Source organism: Pyxicephalus adspersus, chromosome Z, assembly GCF_032062135.1.
Source record: "Pyxicephalus adspersus chromosome Z, UCB_Pads_2.0, whole genome shotgun sequence".
Classification (NCBI taxonomy): domain Eukaryota; kingdom Metazoa; phylum Chordata; class Amphibia; order Anura; family Pyxicephalidae; genus Pyxicephalus; species Pyxicephalus adspersus.
The window spans coordinates 51,981,397-51,999,914 of record NC_092871.1 but is presented as its reverse complement, the minus strand read 5'-3'; the positions used below and the strand labels follow the sequence as shown (position 1 = coordinate 51,999,914).

Sequence of the window (18,518 nt, the reverse complement as noted above, 5' to 3'; positions counted from 1 at the left end):
ATTAGATAAATTTATCAAAAAGTCTATCAGGTGTGTGTGTGTATATATGTATATATATATATATATATATATATATATATATATTTTATATATATATATGTGTTTGTGCATTGATTGTATGGTGTGTAGTGCTTATTCTGCTTATTATTATGAATATGATACACTGTATATCTATGTTGGCTGCACTTACATTATAAACAGTGTATGTGAATCATATGAATACTTTTCATTTAAGCACTGCGTATGGTTTATATAGCACATAATTTGTGTGATGAGGAATTATACAACTAACAATGGACTGATTAACAAAATATGACAAACAGAGGTAGTTTTAAATCCATAATGTGTGATTGTGTATACTGACTAATATACTCTTCTTTAATTGGTGCCTGTGAAATATTTGGACAGCTGAAAAGATCTCCACATATATTACACTAGATATGATATGTCTTGTGTATGCAGTGCTATGTATGTGATTACAGTAATATTTTACATTAATGATTGATGTTTCTATATCCAGCAATATGTACACAGATACCTAGCTGGTATATATACCTGAATATGTTTTTGGAATTGGATACAGTTACCAATTCCAGAATCTAGAGATTTCTGTTGATAGTGGAATTTAGTGCCATATGATTTCAACACATTGGGCAGCACACACCTTCCATAATATTTCTTTGATGCCATGTTGAAATTCTGCATGACTCCTAGTTTTGTCATTACCTGTCTTTCTTGAAGCCAAATTACGCTGGGTGGCTGCATGTTTTGTCATAGATGACACAGGGTTGGTGGATTGCTTTGTAGCATCCTTTGCTAGTTTGTTTGAAGTTGTCCAATAGAAATTAAATATTTATTTTCTAAAAAGTCAAATTTTTCTTCTGTTCGATAGATGGTTTGAAGGGTCCCATTACTAAAGCAGCTGGTGTCTTAGTTTTAACTACAAATTGTGAAGTCAACCCTCTCATTTAGAGAGTACGGATTCACAGGAGTAAGTACCCAGAGGTGCCTGTACACAGATTTCAACGACTTCCTTAGCTCCTGTGATCACCAAGAGAAAGTCCACTCCTTTAATTTACTGTATGTTACTAAGCCCTTTGTATTGGTCATAACCCATTAGGGAAGGAGAGGAGGGGAAGGCCAACCAGCTTCTTTGTACCGTGATGATTTAAATAATTATTCTGCATCATCAGACTCTAAATTTAAGCAATTAAAACTCAGACGTCTCAGGGATTTTTACTAATGAAATCTCCTTTTTGTATCTCCTGCCTCTGTTCTAGCCTCCCTGGTGTTTTAGGTGTTTTGCTGATCTTGGCATATTATCACATGATCAAAAATCCAGCAGGTAGACTGACACCCCTTATAATAATCAAAGCTAGTGCATAGGCTTCAAAACGAAACAAGACTGATTTCTCTCCACTTTTTTTTCTGGGGGAAAGCTCTTACCCCTTGGGTATGTTAGGGTTGAGTAAGCTCTTGAGATTCCAGCATTCCACATTTTATTGATTGAAATACTAGAGTACTCTGTGTATTGCAGGAAAGGGTGGTCTCACCATAATCTAAAGGGGTTTAATTTTTAAGGTACACCCATTGCTTTTGTATTATAATTTTTTTAGGTTGTGGTGAGCCCATCTGGCTGCTTTATAAATTGATGATGTTTTTATCCCTCTTTTGCCTGGGTTTCCGCAAGTGACAAGTATAACCAAGCTCAAATGGCACTCCAATTAGGTGATTGTGTCTAAACTGACACTACTAAGGAGTGAAACTAGCTGTGCTATTTTATCAGGACTTATCAGGCCACCCACTTGTCTGTGTGAAATGTGTCAATTACTTAACTTCACACAGAATGTTTACGCTTGTTTTGCAGCAATGGGATCAGGCAGCATATGTTGGATCTGCCACAAATGTTTTCCAATATGCTCAAAGTCTGACACCCTATTAGCCCCTGTGCTTCCTATGGAGATTGCCAGTTAGCTTTGATGGCTTTTACAGTACTATTGCAGTTCAAGGCCTGAATGCATTTTTGGGGGATATGCTGGACCACCCTGTCCTCTCAGTTTTTTGCACATCACATATCAAATACTGCCTGCTGCCTTTAAAGCATCATGTCCTGTATCTGCCCTTCATCTATGATATATAGAAATTCTAAATCACCTAAAATATGTGGGACAAAAGAACCTACCTGTAAACAGAAAAGGTTAGGTTTATACCTTACCCATGTTTTCTGCTTCTTTGGCTTGAATGTCACAATTATTCAGGAATCAGCTATTTGGAACACTGTGCAGGCCAAATATCATCACTTTGCTTTATAACAAGCGTCTTTTCATGAGATTGCCTGCTCTGTGTTCCTTAGGACTGTAACCAGAATGGCAGGGACATCCTTGTCTAGGCACAGAGAGAGAGTTTAGTTAGTATATTGTAGGGGATTTGGGAAAGATTGCCCAGTGGACCTTCTATTTGAGTGGCTAGAACTCCTAATTGGAAGTCTCATGCTTTGTTTAAATTTAGCAGTTTAAGTTGTGGAATTCTCCTTGGAGTTCCGCTTGAAGAGTAATATAATCCAAAAATGTAATGTATTGCAAATTATTTGTCTATAGATGTGGTGGTGGCATTCATTTTTTTTTTTCATCTGGTAATACTGGTTATATTCATTCTATCCCTTCCTACCTACAATATTTTTCCTCCAAGGTATCTATTGAAGAAATCATGGTTGTCCCATGGCAGATTGATGGAAATAGGAGGATCGCATAATTAATACAAAGTTGTTGTTTTTTTATGTTTAGTATAATCTAGGGCACTGCATTTCTATCAGGAGCAACATGTATTTTCTGTACTTGCTGAAAATATCTTGACTTGAGAAATAAATCTAATGCAATAATACCACATCCAAGGAAGCTGCATGACTAGTAACAATTACATACCAGGAAATTGCAAATGACAGAATTCGGGACGAATATCTCAAACCACTGGAACAAAAATGGTTTGCTGCCTAATTATGTCTTACATCCTCCCCCAGTGCCTGAAACGCAGGTACTGTGCAGGATGCACCTAATTAAATAGCCAATTGAAATGTATGAGTGAATAACACCATAACCGTTAAAGCTGCTAGCAGTTTTAAGGCCAGCTATGAAGGATGTGTGGTTTTGCTAATTGTTGCATCACTAGTGATGGGGGGGAAAAACCCACATTTTACAGTTGCCACCTAATAAAAAAATTATATAGAAATATCGTTCAATACTGACAATTTGGTGAAAAATCAAGGCGAAGATTTTACCATACTTGTGAGTGCTCTTTTAGTTCCCAGGGTGCCTCTAGGACATAAAATGAAGGGAACTCTCACTTACAGAACACTTCGGAATATTAAAAAAAAAAAAAAAAATGGTTTCAAGGACTCCATATATAAACTGAACTGAGTTTATTTTGTTAGAGGGGTTGCTTGAAGTTCTTCATTTTAACGTTATTTAATTTTCCTCCCCCTGTGCTGTGGAATCTGCTGACATTTTATGGGCAGGAAATAATAACAATCATAGAGTCTTGTCATCCCATAAAGACATTTAATAAACTGCTTGTATGCACATGGATAGTTGCAGGTTATGACAATTAGGAAAGCTGTATTAAAGGTACACAAGTCATAACAAAATAAAACCCAGAGGGAGCACATGCTACTTCTGGGACTTAGGTTTCATCCAGGCATGAGCAATATGATGACCTGGGAACTCCTCCTTCTAAGTCTAGAGAATTGTGCCCAAACAAACCTCAAAACGGGTCAAGATCAAAGTTGCTTTGAAAATCTGAATATAACAGTTGGGAAATTGTGCCATACAGACCACAGGAAGCAAGTTGAAATGCTCTCAGGTATGAGCACAGTGATTTAGAGAACTCTGGGGAGAGCAGAGGTAGAAATAAGTATTCATTGGCAACATACTTTAGGGATGTCATCCCGATTCTGGCACCACTGTCTAACGAGGCTCTGTCATGGAACAAGCATGCCTCTAATAAACTCTGAAAAAATAGTAACTTAATTTCAGGGATTTGCATTACTTGTTAGCTATACCGAACCTTTGTATTTCAATATTTGTATTGATTTTTAAACATAGGAATAAAAAAAAAAACAAAAAGAAAAAATATTTTTTTTGTACAAATAAACAATACAACAACAAGACATAAGTCGAAAGTAGCCTAAGTGTCCTTTCGAGACACTTGTTTAAAAGTTAGTTAGTTCTCTGTAAAATGACTAATGACCAGCATAGATCCGGAAAGGAAACAGCTTTTGCAAAAACCATCTTGAGCTTCAATACAAAATTTAAATGACCAAAACATTTGAAACATAAAGCCATAGGGATAAACAATTCCAGATTTGAAAACGGGGAAAGAGGAAGGAAAGGGGGTTGGAGACTGTCAAAGTAAAATATGTGGGTATAGGTTGAGGCCTTAGTGCCTTAAAGACCTAAGCCTTAAAGTGTATTACAGCATTTTTATATGATTTCCAGGGTTCCCAATTTGGTCAAACTTTTCTATTTTATCACTCTAAATGTTAGTGAGTTTGTCATTGACCATTATCTAGTTTAATTTTTTAGATATTGCTTCTATAGGCATATCTCTCCTTTTCCAAGCCTTTGCTAATGCAACCGTTGCTGCCATCAAAATAAGGTTTATACGTTTTTTGGAATTGGGGGGGGAAAAGGTTGGTCAAGTTTGCTAAGCAAAGCATTTCCGCAGATTTCGAAATATCTAAACGAACAATCTCTGATGATACCTTAAACACTGCTGACCAATAATTTTGAGCTGTCGGGTACCATATATGTTCCATAGTTCTCGTTTGTTGCATCCCCTGAAACACAGTGTGGAGGCATTAGACTGGTATCTAGCTATGCAATCTGGTACTAGATAACATCTATGTATGACTTTGAGATTGGCCTCAACTTTGGCCGAATTCAGGGAAACCTTAGACTGTGTCATGGAAATTTTATTCCATTCTTCTTGTTCCCAGACTCTTCCTAGATCTTTTTCCTATTAAATCATATAACCTAATTCCGTGGTCAGAGAAGCTAAGGTTGCGTATATCAGAAAGTTCATACCCTTTGCATGCGCTTTTGAGCGGCAAGCACTCTCAAATATACTGAACCTTTGGATTCAATATTTTACAGTCATTCACCTGGTACTGATATGGTCTTTTGACTCCATTAATCTGCATATTTGTCAGGGTCAGTGAATCAGAAAGGAATGAAGCCATCCCTTTCTGTCAGTCATGATCAGTCATGTCTTTAGCATTTTTAAAATGAGGTCAGCAGTGGTAGGTTCAGATTCTGTCTACTTTAAAGCACGATTAACATACTACCTCTGTTTAATACACATTTAATACAGTTGCCATAGAATATCACCTTTTGTTAGTCGTGTACACGTATCCCAGTCCAGATTTACAAACATTTGCTTCTTCCTCCCTTTGCACAATGTCTAAAAATGAATGTATGACTTCACCTCTTGTCCCAATTACAAAACTCATTCTGCATCTCTGAAGTGTTTCACGTGACTTCTGATGATATAATCTCTTACAGTTAATCCACAACCTCAAATTGAGTAACTTTGCTAACTGTGCAGTGTAGATCCTGCTTCCGGCTCCAGTTCTTCCTGCTTTCTGGGGTTTCATAGGGTTGTGGAATATTTTGCAGGTGCTCAGAGATGATACCTATTTGTAGAAATGTATGTATTTCTAGCCAGCCATTCATTTGTATTATATATTCTGAGAGGTTTAATATTGAAGTCACAGTCCATTCATTTCCGAGTTAAAGTTAAGTTTTTGATGGATTTCCTGTTCTCATTAGTCTACTGTAAAATTAGGAAGATTTTTTTTCTCTGACCACATTGGGGAGATTTTCCAGGACAATGCTTTAAACTAACCATTGCTGACCTCCATATCTGCAAGTACTGTGGAGCTATCTATCTACAAAGTTCACAGCAAAAGTACTAGTTATCTTAATAAGTTCTCTCAGATGTTCTGCTTGTTCATCTAGAGCTACTGCTCTATGATGCAGCATATAGTTCCTTTATTTTGGGGTTTAAAAGAGTGATAGGCTGTTAGGAGTGGGAACAAGTGTAGCTGGGCTTCCAAATTACTGCTGGAAGGGGGTAGCTGAGCTCATGAATTGCTTTCTGGTAGAGGGATAGCTTAGTTGCTGAATCATTGCTTGGAGAGGGAAATAGGGGCAACTCATCTGTTTAATCACTTATAGGAGGAGGGTTAGCTTGGCTGCTAAATCACTGCAGGGAGAGGAAAACTGTTTTACTTCTGGAAGGAGGTAGTAGGTAAAGCTGAGATCACGAATCATTGCACTTTAGGATTATTCTCTGCAGAGACCTACAAGAAGACCACCCTCAATGAATTCTCCATCTACAAGTGTCTGGTGTAACATTGATCCAAAACTTCCATATGAGATAAAACAAAAGCAGGTGCCATGGTGGCCTGGTTCTGTATCTTATGACCTTATGTCCTAGCACCAGTAGAGATGATTTTCTACATTGTCTTCAGTAAAGTGAATGAAGACACTTGCTGCTGTCAGTGCTCACAGTGGAGGCTTGGTCAAGCATTCTCACTTCTGGACATGAGACCTGGGAATAAAGTTTTGGGGACCAACATTTTATAAAAGTTCAGTTTTTGTTGCCTTTTTCACCTGCATGTCTCAAGTTGACCATACACATTTTATGCCCTCTAACAACTATGTAGGTCAATGGATAGTCTAAAGAGATTCTGATCAAAAGACTGTTGATGTAGGCCTTAATATAATACTTTTGGGGTTTTTTTTTTAAGGAGAATGTCTAGTTGTTACATATTTGTATTGTGTATGGTTGGTTTAAAGCTGGGCTAACAAGATAAGCATCCCATGAACAAACAACTAAGTTGGTAATAAGCTTGCAAAGAGGCACCCACATCAGAGTTTCCATCCCTACCCATCTGCCATTGTTGTAATCTCATCCTTTTCCTTGGAATTTCCATTTTTTTCATTGTAATAAAACATTTCAAGAGACTACTACTAATAATAAGGGCAGAAATCTTGGTGGGGATTTTCTCAGTTGGGATGCTAAAGAAACCAGAGGAAGATTAAGGGACAGTGGAGCTGTGGAACATAAGCTTTTTACAGGCAACTATTTATTATAACCATGGGGAAGTATATAGTAAAAGCTTTGCTTTCGAATGGATCTTTTTCTTCAGGGACAATGACAGCATTGTTCTCTAAGCCGGGGTCACTGGTCTCTGTGGCTTACCTACAAAAATATTTTAATAGGACACGTAGGAGGACCAAAACATGTGCAGTGAGTCTCAACTCCTCCCGATAACTTTTTTTTTTTTTTTTTTTTTTTCAGGAAATAAATACTGTATAAAACATTCAGAATATTAAAGCATGTACATAACAGTTATTATACCATAGGTGTTGGAGTAAACAAATTACAAAAAAAGAAACATTATTTATAGGTGGAAATATTATTTACATACAAGGTTACAAATCACAAAGTCTTGTTTAACATAGTACTGGGAGATCATCATCAAGCAAGCAATGTGCATAACATAATTTTTTTTATTTACAAAAGCATACCATGGAATTTCTTGAAAATAATCAGGTTTACTAAAGTAGCCATGCAGGCAGACGGTAAGAGCACTAACTTGATAAGAGTTAACACTGTCAGATGTGTTCTTCCACTATTCACTATTCATCCCCTCTGCCCATCCATGTTCACCATGAAGACTTTTTTTCAGTTCTGCCCAACTGCCACAGTCATAGCAAAGACCAATGATGGATTTCTGAGCCAATGATCTTCTGATGGATTATTCATGGAGCAGAAAAAAAAAACAAATAATTTGATAATTTAGCCAGTGTGACTTGCATTGGTAATAACTTTCACTGAAGTCCATGCAGATCAACAATGCCCGAAAATACAATGCTATTGTAACTGTCAGGTCTGAACAAGGTGAACATGGAAAAGCCTAAAATTATCTGTTGCCTGGCTGTTTAGGCTTGCATGAATACTTTACGTGCTTCTTTCATTGACCCAGAATATGTATGCAGAACAGGATAGGCATGACAGTCAGGCAAATTACATTTCTGAAGGCAGTTCAGCCATGGCAGTTTCTTTATTCCCCTTACGATGGGTTTTGTTTGCTGAGCAGTGATCACATTCAAACACATACCTAAAAACTATTTAAGATGATATTTGCTTTATAAAACTTGTTTGCTGTCCTCTACTCCAGTATTGTCCTTGATAATGCAATTTGGGAAGGGTGAGAGTCCAGTAGCAGTTCTCTTGGCAATGAGCACAGGAAACCTGTGCAGCACTATGGAGGCCTGCAGCAGCTGTGGAGGGGGTGAGTCAGTCAGCACTGCCTGACCTGTCCTCACCTGTTGTGTGTCTGTGCGCACATGCAGATTGTGTAATGCTGGTGTGGATTACTGACACTTCCTGCTGGGACTGGGTAAAAGCCAGGCATTAACCTGTGATGTGATTAGCTGCTACCCCAGGTCAGGCAGCAGTGGGAGTAATATTTTTGTCAAAACTTGCTTCCTATTTGCTATGGATAGTCTGTAGCATCTCATTACAGGCCCTGCAAACTCCTGGAAGATTTTGCAATACCTGCTACAATTCTTGCTTTATTTCTTTTTTTCCAGGGGTAGGTAGCTTTTGTTATATGACGTTCTACTTCTCTGGTGCTCTCTTCTCTCTGGGGATGGGGTATCTAACCTCCTGGAGGGGGCTAGGTTAGTAAATAAATTACCAGCAGAAGTTTTTATTTTAGGATACGTACAGAGACAAGATGAAGGTCAATGGTTCATTTCTAAAAAAGGGCCACAAAAACAATGTTTTCACAAAAGCACATTGTGCAGAGTGGAACAGATTAGGGGAACATTTCAAAACACCAGCTTTTAGAAAATTGATCACCCCAGCAGTTTACCTACATCAGTATTAAAATCAGCTCTTCCACGCAATGTTGAAGAAAACTTAGACAAAGACTTTTCCTAGCGTTCTGAACCTTACCTGAATTTTATCTCTAGAGGTACCCTAAAGTGTAGTACACATAGTTTGACAACTTCCATGTGCTGCTCAGATTAGATCTGAAGTGAATTCTAAAGCTGGGTGAGGTTGATTAGACGTGTTGCTGAATATTGTCAGAAAGTACACAATTTGAGTTGAAACAAATGATCAAGAAAATCTGATCCAGAGCTTCTATCTATCCCATAATTCACCCCAATGCTGCTCCACAATCAGAAGGGCAGAATATCATATACATGTTCTTATTTTTGGATGTTGGATTAGGACTTTTTGGATCTGTAATTTGGGTGTGAAATTGGCAATTATTCTGCCTGTAAAAAGTGGGCCTTAGATGGGTTCTCCACACAAAAATAGAACAGAAAGGCAAAAAGGTGGAAAAAAGTTGCAGCACTAAGTGTGTGCCCTGTGTGATAACTCACTATGGTTTCTGCTGAAAAGTAACCTTGCCATGTTGTTCTGTACTCCAAGTATGAGAAGGGAAGCAATCTATAAATAGAGAGGGCAATGAAAATGTGGGAGGCTGGTCGTCAAAGATATTCTGGGAACTTTGATAAAAGGGTGGACAACAGAGCTGATTGTTTTGCTGGGCTAGGTGTGTGCACAGAGTTTTTAGCAGGCAGGGAGTGTAAGGATTATAATTGTGTAACTATATACAGGTGACATCACTTCAGTGGACAGGGCCAACTGCGCAGGCTCTTGTTTGGACTTGGAAGTTCACAGACATCCCTCCTGTAGAGTCCTGGCCTGGTGAATCACCAATCCAGTGCGTTCAATAATGTTAGAGCATGTTATGGAAAAACCTGGGCACAGCATGTACTGAGCAATGTGACCTGGCACCCATTAGTTTCCATGTCAGAGCAGAGCAAGGGTAATATGTCACAGCAGGGGACAGACAGAATATTTGAGGTGTGTTGTACTTACATGATTGCCAACACTGTACCATTCTTTCCAGGAACTTCTGCAGAACCAGTATTTGTAAAGGGTTGCACCAATTTAATTTCTAAGGATGGAAAAATCTTTGTTTTGCAGTACCCTGGCCTACCTTGCCTATTATTTTGACACGTTTTATTCCCATAGGGTATATTTGCCCTTTCTTCTTGTCCATTTGTGTATTCCTTTAAGGAAAACGGTTAAGCAGCCAGGCACTGTTATCCGTGCCTAATTGACTTAGGTTAGATAGTATACTGGTGCAGGAATAAGAAATGAAGAGTTTAACTTACATCCATGTTTGGGGTGACATTAGTACAGAATGTGAAGAGAAACCTTAGTGTGGTCACAGATTAAAGTAAAACCTTACAAGGTCCTAACCCTTTCCGACTATACTAAAATGGAAACACTAATTTCGGAGTTCTAGCTTCAGGACCAACTCCACTGCAGTCTCAACCTTTTTGTTTAGCTTAGGATAAATTGGGAGAAAACTTGGAACTACTGCCAGACTTGCATTACTGCCTCTAACCACACTGAAGAGACATATGACTTGCAACACCATTTTTCTAGATGACGGCAGTGTTATTGGTAGTCTTCTATTAGAGCAGCTGCAAATAGTCTTCTCTTCAAATACCTTCAACCACATTCCAGGAGAGGACCATTCTGCCTAGTCCTTCTGCCTAGTCCTTGCCAGGTAGCTGGATTCTGGACAACCTTTAAACTGAAAGTGTACCCAATTTTAGAAATCCTAATATAAAATGTATTAAATATTTTATTTAAATGTAGTAGCTGCATTTGTCTTCTATTTTCAGGCTAAGAACATTTTGCCAAGTCCAGAAAATATCAGTTGATTTTCCTGAAAAGACAGCACAAATATTATCATTTGTGTATAAACTACTAGTCCCGTCAATCCACAATGTACTGGCCAAAAATAACCGCAGACATATTTGAAGTCCATCGTATGTCATGACCATGTCTTCTTTCATAGATTCCTCTAAAGAGCTAGTGTAGTCAAAAGGGGACAGGAAAAAGTTCACTATAAAGGAAAAGGGTACAAAAAAGCTAAATTATTGCATGAGCCACCTCATACGCAGCTGTCTTCACTCTTTGTAAGTCATTTTTTTTCTTGAAATATATACGGTACTTTACACATCCTATCTAATGGAAATGTGTGGGACAATTTTTTTCTTGCAAAAAACAAATAAGTAAAAGATAATGAGCTCTATTTAAAAATGGGGAATCAACATTGCCTAAAACATTCCCACCAATCAAATACTGCCATTGAAACAGATGGAAGATTCCCAGAATTCCCTGATTTATAAAAAGACCCCAGTGTGTGTGTGTTTTATCACAAATTATCACCTTGTTGGTTAAATAGACCTTTGTCTTGAGTTCCTCTTTTTGAGTAGTGGAAATTTGTATGGTGTTGGTTAAATGTGTAAGTCTACCTATAAAAGTCAAATATTCCATTTTGACACGAAAATCGTCAAGCTCAGAAAAGTTAATTTTGCACAGTAACACATATAAGATCCTGATGCAATGGTATCTAGGTCCTGAGGTTCTGCTCAAGTTTTAACAAAAACTTTGCAACACATATTCTGGTCTTGTCCACATTTAGTTTCCTATTGGAGAGCAGTCAATTACCTTGTTGGGGAGGTGCTGGGTCTGCTAACCCACCTACTTGGTTTGACCAACCGTAAGCTCTCCAAATTTAGCAAACGATTGGTTGCTAATATATTAACAGGGCCGAGATGCCTTATTACCAAGAACAGTAAGTCACCACCATCCCCGCCCCCCCTTCAAGGATTCAGCCCTGCTAAGTCATATCAAAGACGTTCACCTTATGGAACAACTAACAGCCCGGTTATATGTTGTATGTCAGCCCATATAATATATCATTTGTATAACATTCAATATTAAAAAAAACAATTAACTACTTACTTTGTGTCACAAAAAACACACCTGTTTTAATTATTCAACTAACATTAGCACATAATAGTATGTATATTTTTTCCAAATGTAACGCCATCACTTACTACTATCACTTATAACACTTATTTACTATCACTTATAACACTTATTTACTATCACTTATAACACTTATTTACCCACATGCATATAGTCCAACATATACAGCCTCATGATAACACTCGAACACATCTACACACATTCATTCCAACTTTTTTCCAAACACGTTATAGTTTAACACTAGCACTTCTACAACCACAATCACACATATCCATATACATTTTGATATTGAGTACCATTCATGCAGCACCTCGACACAGTACCCATTCTTGCTTACATATAATTTACACACGTTTTCAATCAACAGACCCCACTATTTATCCCCCATCCGTTTATTTTTACTCCTGGACTGCATTTAGTTCTTCCTTTTCTCCATCTCTCACTCTTCTCTTCTCCCCCCCTTGGCTTATGGAGGACAAGGGTACCAACAGGCGTATGTCGGTGCCATTAGAGCGGTAAGGTCAGCTACTCAGCCTGGACCACTGCTTACCAACGTCCCTTATTTGGGCATCGGCTCCTTCTGCTGCCCAGGGTTCACCCCCAGGGAACTCTGCACCACTGAGATGAACAAAGCCGTGGGGTGAGTTAGGGAGAGGATGAACAATTCCATTCCCTCTAGGAGGGACTGGGTGGAGATTACAGGAAACCCGCACATGCGCATTCCTCTCATTTAATAACACCCCTATGACTCCAGATACCTATAAAAAACTTCACCATGATTACTATTTACCTTTATTGTAATTCACAAGGCAGATTTTTATACTTACTTATTTTAATGAAAACTTTCTCAAACAACTTTGGTACTTACTGTTTTTTTGTTACTTCTATGTTAAAATAGTATATGTTTTTTGATGTTTAAAGTTATGATGACTTTGATTGGTTTCAAAGGCTCTGAGTAAAATGTTTTTTGAATTCTCTTTGCTGTTATTTTATAAATTAATAACATTCTTTAATTCCCCTGAGGAAGCCAACTGGCAAAACACGCCTGAAACAGAGACAATGATACCATTTGAAAGAGACTGAACTGTCTAAAAATACTCAGGTTACTGTTGTCATTGTTTTTTATTATCATTTGTACTTTTAATATTTTACATACCTATCATACATATGATCTAAACTGCTTGCCAAAAAAGCCCCTCTTTGTTCATTCTTTTCATTGAATTGTAAAAAGCCCAGTTATATGATCATTAGGATACATTTAATATCATTTGGGCTCTTTAGGATACTTATGTAGCTGTTCATCTCCACATCTTTGATAATGGCAACTATGCTCCCAAGACCTGAAGGGTGGCAGGAAGGGGGGGGGAACTTCTCAATTAGGCTGTAGACCCAATCACCTCTCCTTGTCTCTATCTTTCTTGTCTTTGTCGGTCCTTTCCTCCATGTATCTGTCATAGTTAACCGCAAAGTATCACAATTCCTCTTATGCATACAGGTTCGGTGATGTATCTTACACTTGAAGACAATTGACCCCAAACAATGTACCCAATAGATAACTTAGGAATATCAAGGTGCCAGTCAATGTATATGTCTTAAACATATGTTTGTTTTTTTTGTTCCTTGTTACTTTATAATATACAGATCATTTTTTAGAAGCCTTACCCATTCTCTTTAGTTGGATGGACTTTGGTTTACAGAATCAAACTGTATGTTCATGAACAACATCGACAATGTCTGTACTTTCCTTTGGATTCATGCATATAATTATGATTTTATATTTCTGTTGTTTGTGTTAGTGTATTGTTTCTTTATGACTATATGTGTTAACTTCCTGTTTTTTGTTCAATAACAGTGAGACCAAGTAAAACCTAAATCAAAAATATGGCAAAATATTTCATTTTGAATGTTTTTTGAAATGTTTACATAGGTATTTACAAATGTTATCAATATTTTATGTGACAAATGGAAATGTTGTTTTCTTGATGTTTATGTTAATTGTTGCCATTTTGCACAGTAAAGAGTATCTATGAACAGATCAATACACAATGGTGTGTGCTGTAGTAATTGTTCCACAGCCTGAGGAATAACCTATATTTCCTCGTTATTTGCAGGTTTAAATTGCTGAAGTGATGTGAATAGGGATCTGCTGGAACACTCTAGGTGAAACATTTAAATACGTCATAACTAACAACTGACTTTTTGTTTTGTTATTTTTTTCCCACACAAATTTCTTTTTTGTTCCTGGCTGCTGGGGTCCGTGTAAGAGTTGTTGGAGGGAAAGTTGGTGTGAAGGTTGGAAAGTGTATCTGTTTGAGAGTGGGGGGAAAAGGCAGAACACATAATGTATTTTGCATGCTATAGTGATCACTGATGTTTTTTCATTATTATGATTCAAAGCCCAATTCAGCCCTCTCCTGAAGATATGAACATTCAGAAAGGGGTGAAAAAGGGGAATCTATTGCTTAAAACAGGTATGTAAAGACCGTTGGGCTTTAGTAGCTCAGTTGTTGCGGGTACGATTACAGAATTAGGTGTGCTTGCAGTGGGTGTGCTGCTGCACAGGATGGGCGAAAAAATAGATAAAGACAGAACTTGACATCCCAGTGTATAAATATAAAGATTAGACATTACTAAGGAGTTTCACTGCCATATGAAAAATAGAGTGAAAGCTGATTACAGAGGTCACTGGTTCATTCTATCAAATACAGTTGGTGGGGACAAGGGCTTGATCAACTTTTTAAACATGACCTATTGCAGTTACATTTTAGTAATAGTTTTTCAATACACAGAGGTGTAGTTTGTGATCTGTCAACAAAAGAATGTATTGTGTTAATGAGTGGCAAAAAATTTAAATTTAGGAGACATTCTGGAACATTCTTATTCTATTCTGGTTAATGTTTTACGTGCCCGGGAGTGTGTTAGGCCCATGAGAGGCTTAGAGGACTACAAACAATCCTTTTTTTGTTGCATACCTTCGGCTTGTGTTTGCCTAAGTGACGTGCTTTCACCATCTGATTCAGCTCCAAGCTTTCCTGTGTCATATAGGCTAGATTCTGACAAAGGGTGTTAACTGCATGTTGCTTCATGTGTATGCAGGCTTGGTACAGCTGAAAAGTTGAACAGGACACAAGTGATGTCATAAGTCTTTCTAGCAGCTGAAACATAAAGCGGACTTAAACAGTCTGGGTCTCCTATCTATTCCTGTCACCTAACATACATTTTAATAAACTTACCAGTCCCTAGGATATGGTTGCCATGTTTTTAATGGGCTTTGTTTCCATCATTTTCACTTGGTAATCCTGCAGTAAAATGCTTTCTGCCATTGGATGTAAACAAAAAAATACAGCCACCATTTCTTTGGACTGCTCAGCTGCTATATATTATATTTCTGTGTTTGCTTTTACGTTCTGCATCTTTATTGATTGTCTTTCCCTGTGTCTGATTTTAGTTTTCTGCTTATGACAATTTTGAATGTATTCTGGTTGAAAGTTTTTGTGAGAAGATGACATGATTTAAACAATCAAAGTTTTGGTGCCTTCATTACTGAAATTGCCAGATAGCTGTGCATAGGGTTGATTTTTGGTATTGTTTGTGGCTTTCTTGCTGTTCTGTTGTATGAACTGTGCTTAAGGTAACAAAAATGCACAGACACAGAGGGGGTCACTTATTACAATGAATGTGATGTTCTGCAACACTCTCATATGGTCTATATGTTTTCAATGGCAATTTTGGATTGTTTGAAGAATGCCTTAATTACTGCTTTAAAATAGACCTCATAGTGTAGTTTATTTAAAAGTTGGGTTGTCACCAGTGGTAATTGAAGCCCCTTAGGGCAGGGTCAGGTCAGCCTTGGTATCAGGCATGGCTCACAGCGCATGGCACCCTGCCAACTGAACAGCCAGTTGCACCACAGCACTGGTTCTTTTAAAGAACAAGCATCTGCAGAGTTGACAACGGTCAGCAGTGGAGCAGCACTGTACCAAATCGCTTTCGCTCCCCATTTATTCTCCATGGGGCCACTTGCCACTTGTTACGCATCTTCCTCAAGGAAGTGGTAAAAGCGCCACAACCTCATCGACAGTCTGAACATAGCCTCACTGAATCCTTGGTCTGCCAAATCCTAAATTGCCAATGAAAGCTCCCTGCTAGAATCAGACCCCAGAGGGTTTCTTAGCCCATCTGACTTCACCTATCATTTAAAATGCCACTTCTAAGTTGGCATTACAGAGAACTATATGCAAACCTGAAGTTAATCTGATTTTGAGACTCTGCATTCTAGCCTGCAGACACAGTATTTTGTTGCTGTAGGTGGCTTAATGACTAAAAAAGTCTGTGTTTTGTTTTGTCTTCATTTGCATATAAATAAATGTTGTGGTTTTCTTGAATCTCCATTTTATTTGCCTTGTCAGAAAATTGTACTGTGATGCTTGGCATAAACCGGTTAATGTAAAGGACACCCCGCTTGCTTTTGTGTTTTTACTGCAACTAGTTCTTTACTACCGTGTTTCCCCGAAAATAGGACCTACCCTGAAAGTAAGCACTAGCATGCTAATCATGCAAGGGTGAAATATAAGCCCTACCCCGAAAGTAAGCCCTATTGGCTTCTTCGGAGGGTGTGGTCACATGGTACACGAAGGGATACCAAGAGGAAGGAGGGAGCAGAGAGAGAGAGAGCGAGCGGGAGATTTCAAAAGCACTGGAGCAAGGGGTGAAGAAATCGCAGGGTTAATTAACCTACAGTACTCTGGTGTGACACTAGCACTAAGAGGTTGGTGGATTCTCTTTTCAAAAGGTCCTTGCTGGTATTTTATTCATTAGCAGCAATGCATATTTATTAATTGATTTTTTTTTTTTGCTTTTACTCAGATTTAACATGTAATTCTATGAGTCACATGTTTATTGTCAGCACATTTTCTTGTTATGTTGCACTTGTTTGCTTATGTTTTTTTTAATTACTCATTTATGTCAATTCTTATTCATGACTTCTTGTACATAACAGAAGAAATCTGTGATTGACAGGTCACAGGTAACACAGAGGTATCTTTCTATAGTAATATTGGTTGCAGGTTTTGGTAAATACAGATTTTTGTACATGAATAAATATAGATTTTTTTGTGAGAAAAATAAGACATCCCCTGAAAACAAGCCCTAATGAGATTTTCAGAGGTAAAATAAATATAAGACAATGTCTTATTTTCGGGGAAACACGGTATATATTGGCAACAATGGCAACCCTAGTAAAGGGGGATTTGGGCATTGAAGCTCTATGCAGGGACTGTAGGAACAAATGCATTCCATTATTTACATTGTTATCCAGATAATAAATGGTGGCCAGACTTACATGCACAATCTGGTTCCCCTAGAGTAAACCCTGCTGACATATAAATCCAGTAATAATTTTCTGAGTCCACTAGATGGATGATTGATATTGGAAAAACTTGGGATTGATAGGGTGCCCATGTTAGGTTTCCATTGCCAGCTGGCGGTCTTATGCTCTAACTTGCTGTCCCTGTAACTATCAGACAGGAAGTGATTCTAATATATCTCCAACACAAATAAAAAAAAATGCAAAGAGGTTTTATTTTAATACAATATTTTTCCCCCTTTTTAATGTACAGCACTGCATAATATGTTGGAGCTTTATAAATACTGTTTATTAATAATAAAAAAATCTAGAAACTTTGAATCTGAATGCACTGCAGGTCTCTGACTTTTTTTTACTTTTTGTGTCTGCTTTTCTTATACTTATTCACCATGACACTCTGTATTTCTCACCATATGATGAAAAATACAATGCCAAGTCTTCCTGACTGCTCTGTCTCATCACTGCAGGCTTCTGACAGCACTTCCTAGAAGGCAGGCATTAAACATGGAGGTAAAAGGTCCCTGTGGAATCTCCACAACAGGTAAAATGAAAATATTGTACAGTGGTTGTATGTATATGTGTTTATTTGTATGTTTTTATATATATATATATATATATATATATATAGATAAATGTTTATACCAACATTTTTTTGTAACCAGTACACTGAACTAAAATCTAATCTTACACCTCCCACCTCTGTAACAGAGATACATGTTGATTTTTATTGCTGTCCATTTTTTTTCTCCTAACTACCTTTCCTAGGAATCATTGAAATCAAAAACAGTACTGTAAACCTGACAGAAGTTTTTTTTTTTTTCTTAAAAAAGGTCGTAAATAGAATGTCCTCTTCTTTTTCAAGTGTTCCAGTGCCACTAATGCACTTGTCATGAATAATGTTTAACTTGATCACTTGTACCTGTCCCAAGTTGGTGTATTTTGTTTTCTTCTCACTTTTATTCTTAACATAATCCACACCACTCTATAGAATACAGTTCACAGCTGGGCCTCCCCTGGAGGATTTACAGTGCTTCCAATTTGGCTGTGATGCTTGCCAGAGTTATTTAGTGAATAGCTTCCTCACTAGTGTTATGTTTATCCTGGGGTAAATTTTAGTAATAGAAAATCAACTGGAATTTTTGGAAGTATGTATGCATGTCAAGGGTGTGAAATCTTACTAGAAGATCTTTTAGTCATACTAGTATGCGCTTTAATAAAG

General features: G+C 37.7%; 1 protein-coding gene across 6 annotated transcripts in view; it reads left to right on the top strand.

The window, feature by feature from the left end:
- Positions 1–18,518, top strand: part of CCDC120 (coiled-coil domain containing 120) — a 108,306-nt gene that overhangs the window by 80,870 nt on the left and 8,918 nt on the right. For 2 of the 6 annotated variants that reach the window (XM_072431766.1, XM_072431765.1), the window contains exon 2: positions 17,767–17,840. In XM_072431766.1, coding sequence (XP_072287867.1) covers positions 17,804–17,840 — 37 coding nt within the window. In that variant the 5' untranslated portion in view covers positions 17,767–17,803. Of the gene's footprint in view, positions 1–8,361; positions 17,841–18,518 lie in introns of those variants that run through there. The other 4 variants (XM_072431764.1, XM_072431763.1, XM_072431762.1 and 1 more) reach the window with 4 other exon arrangements.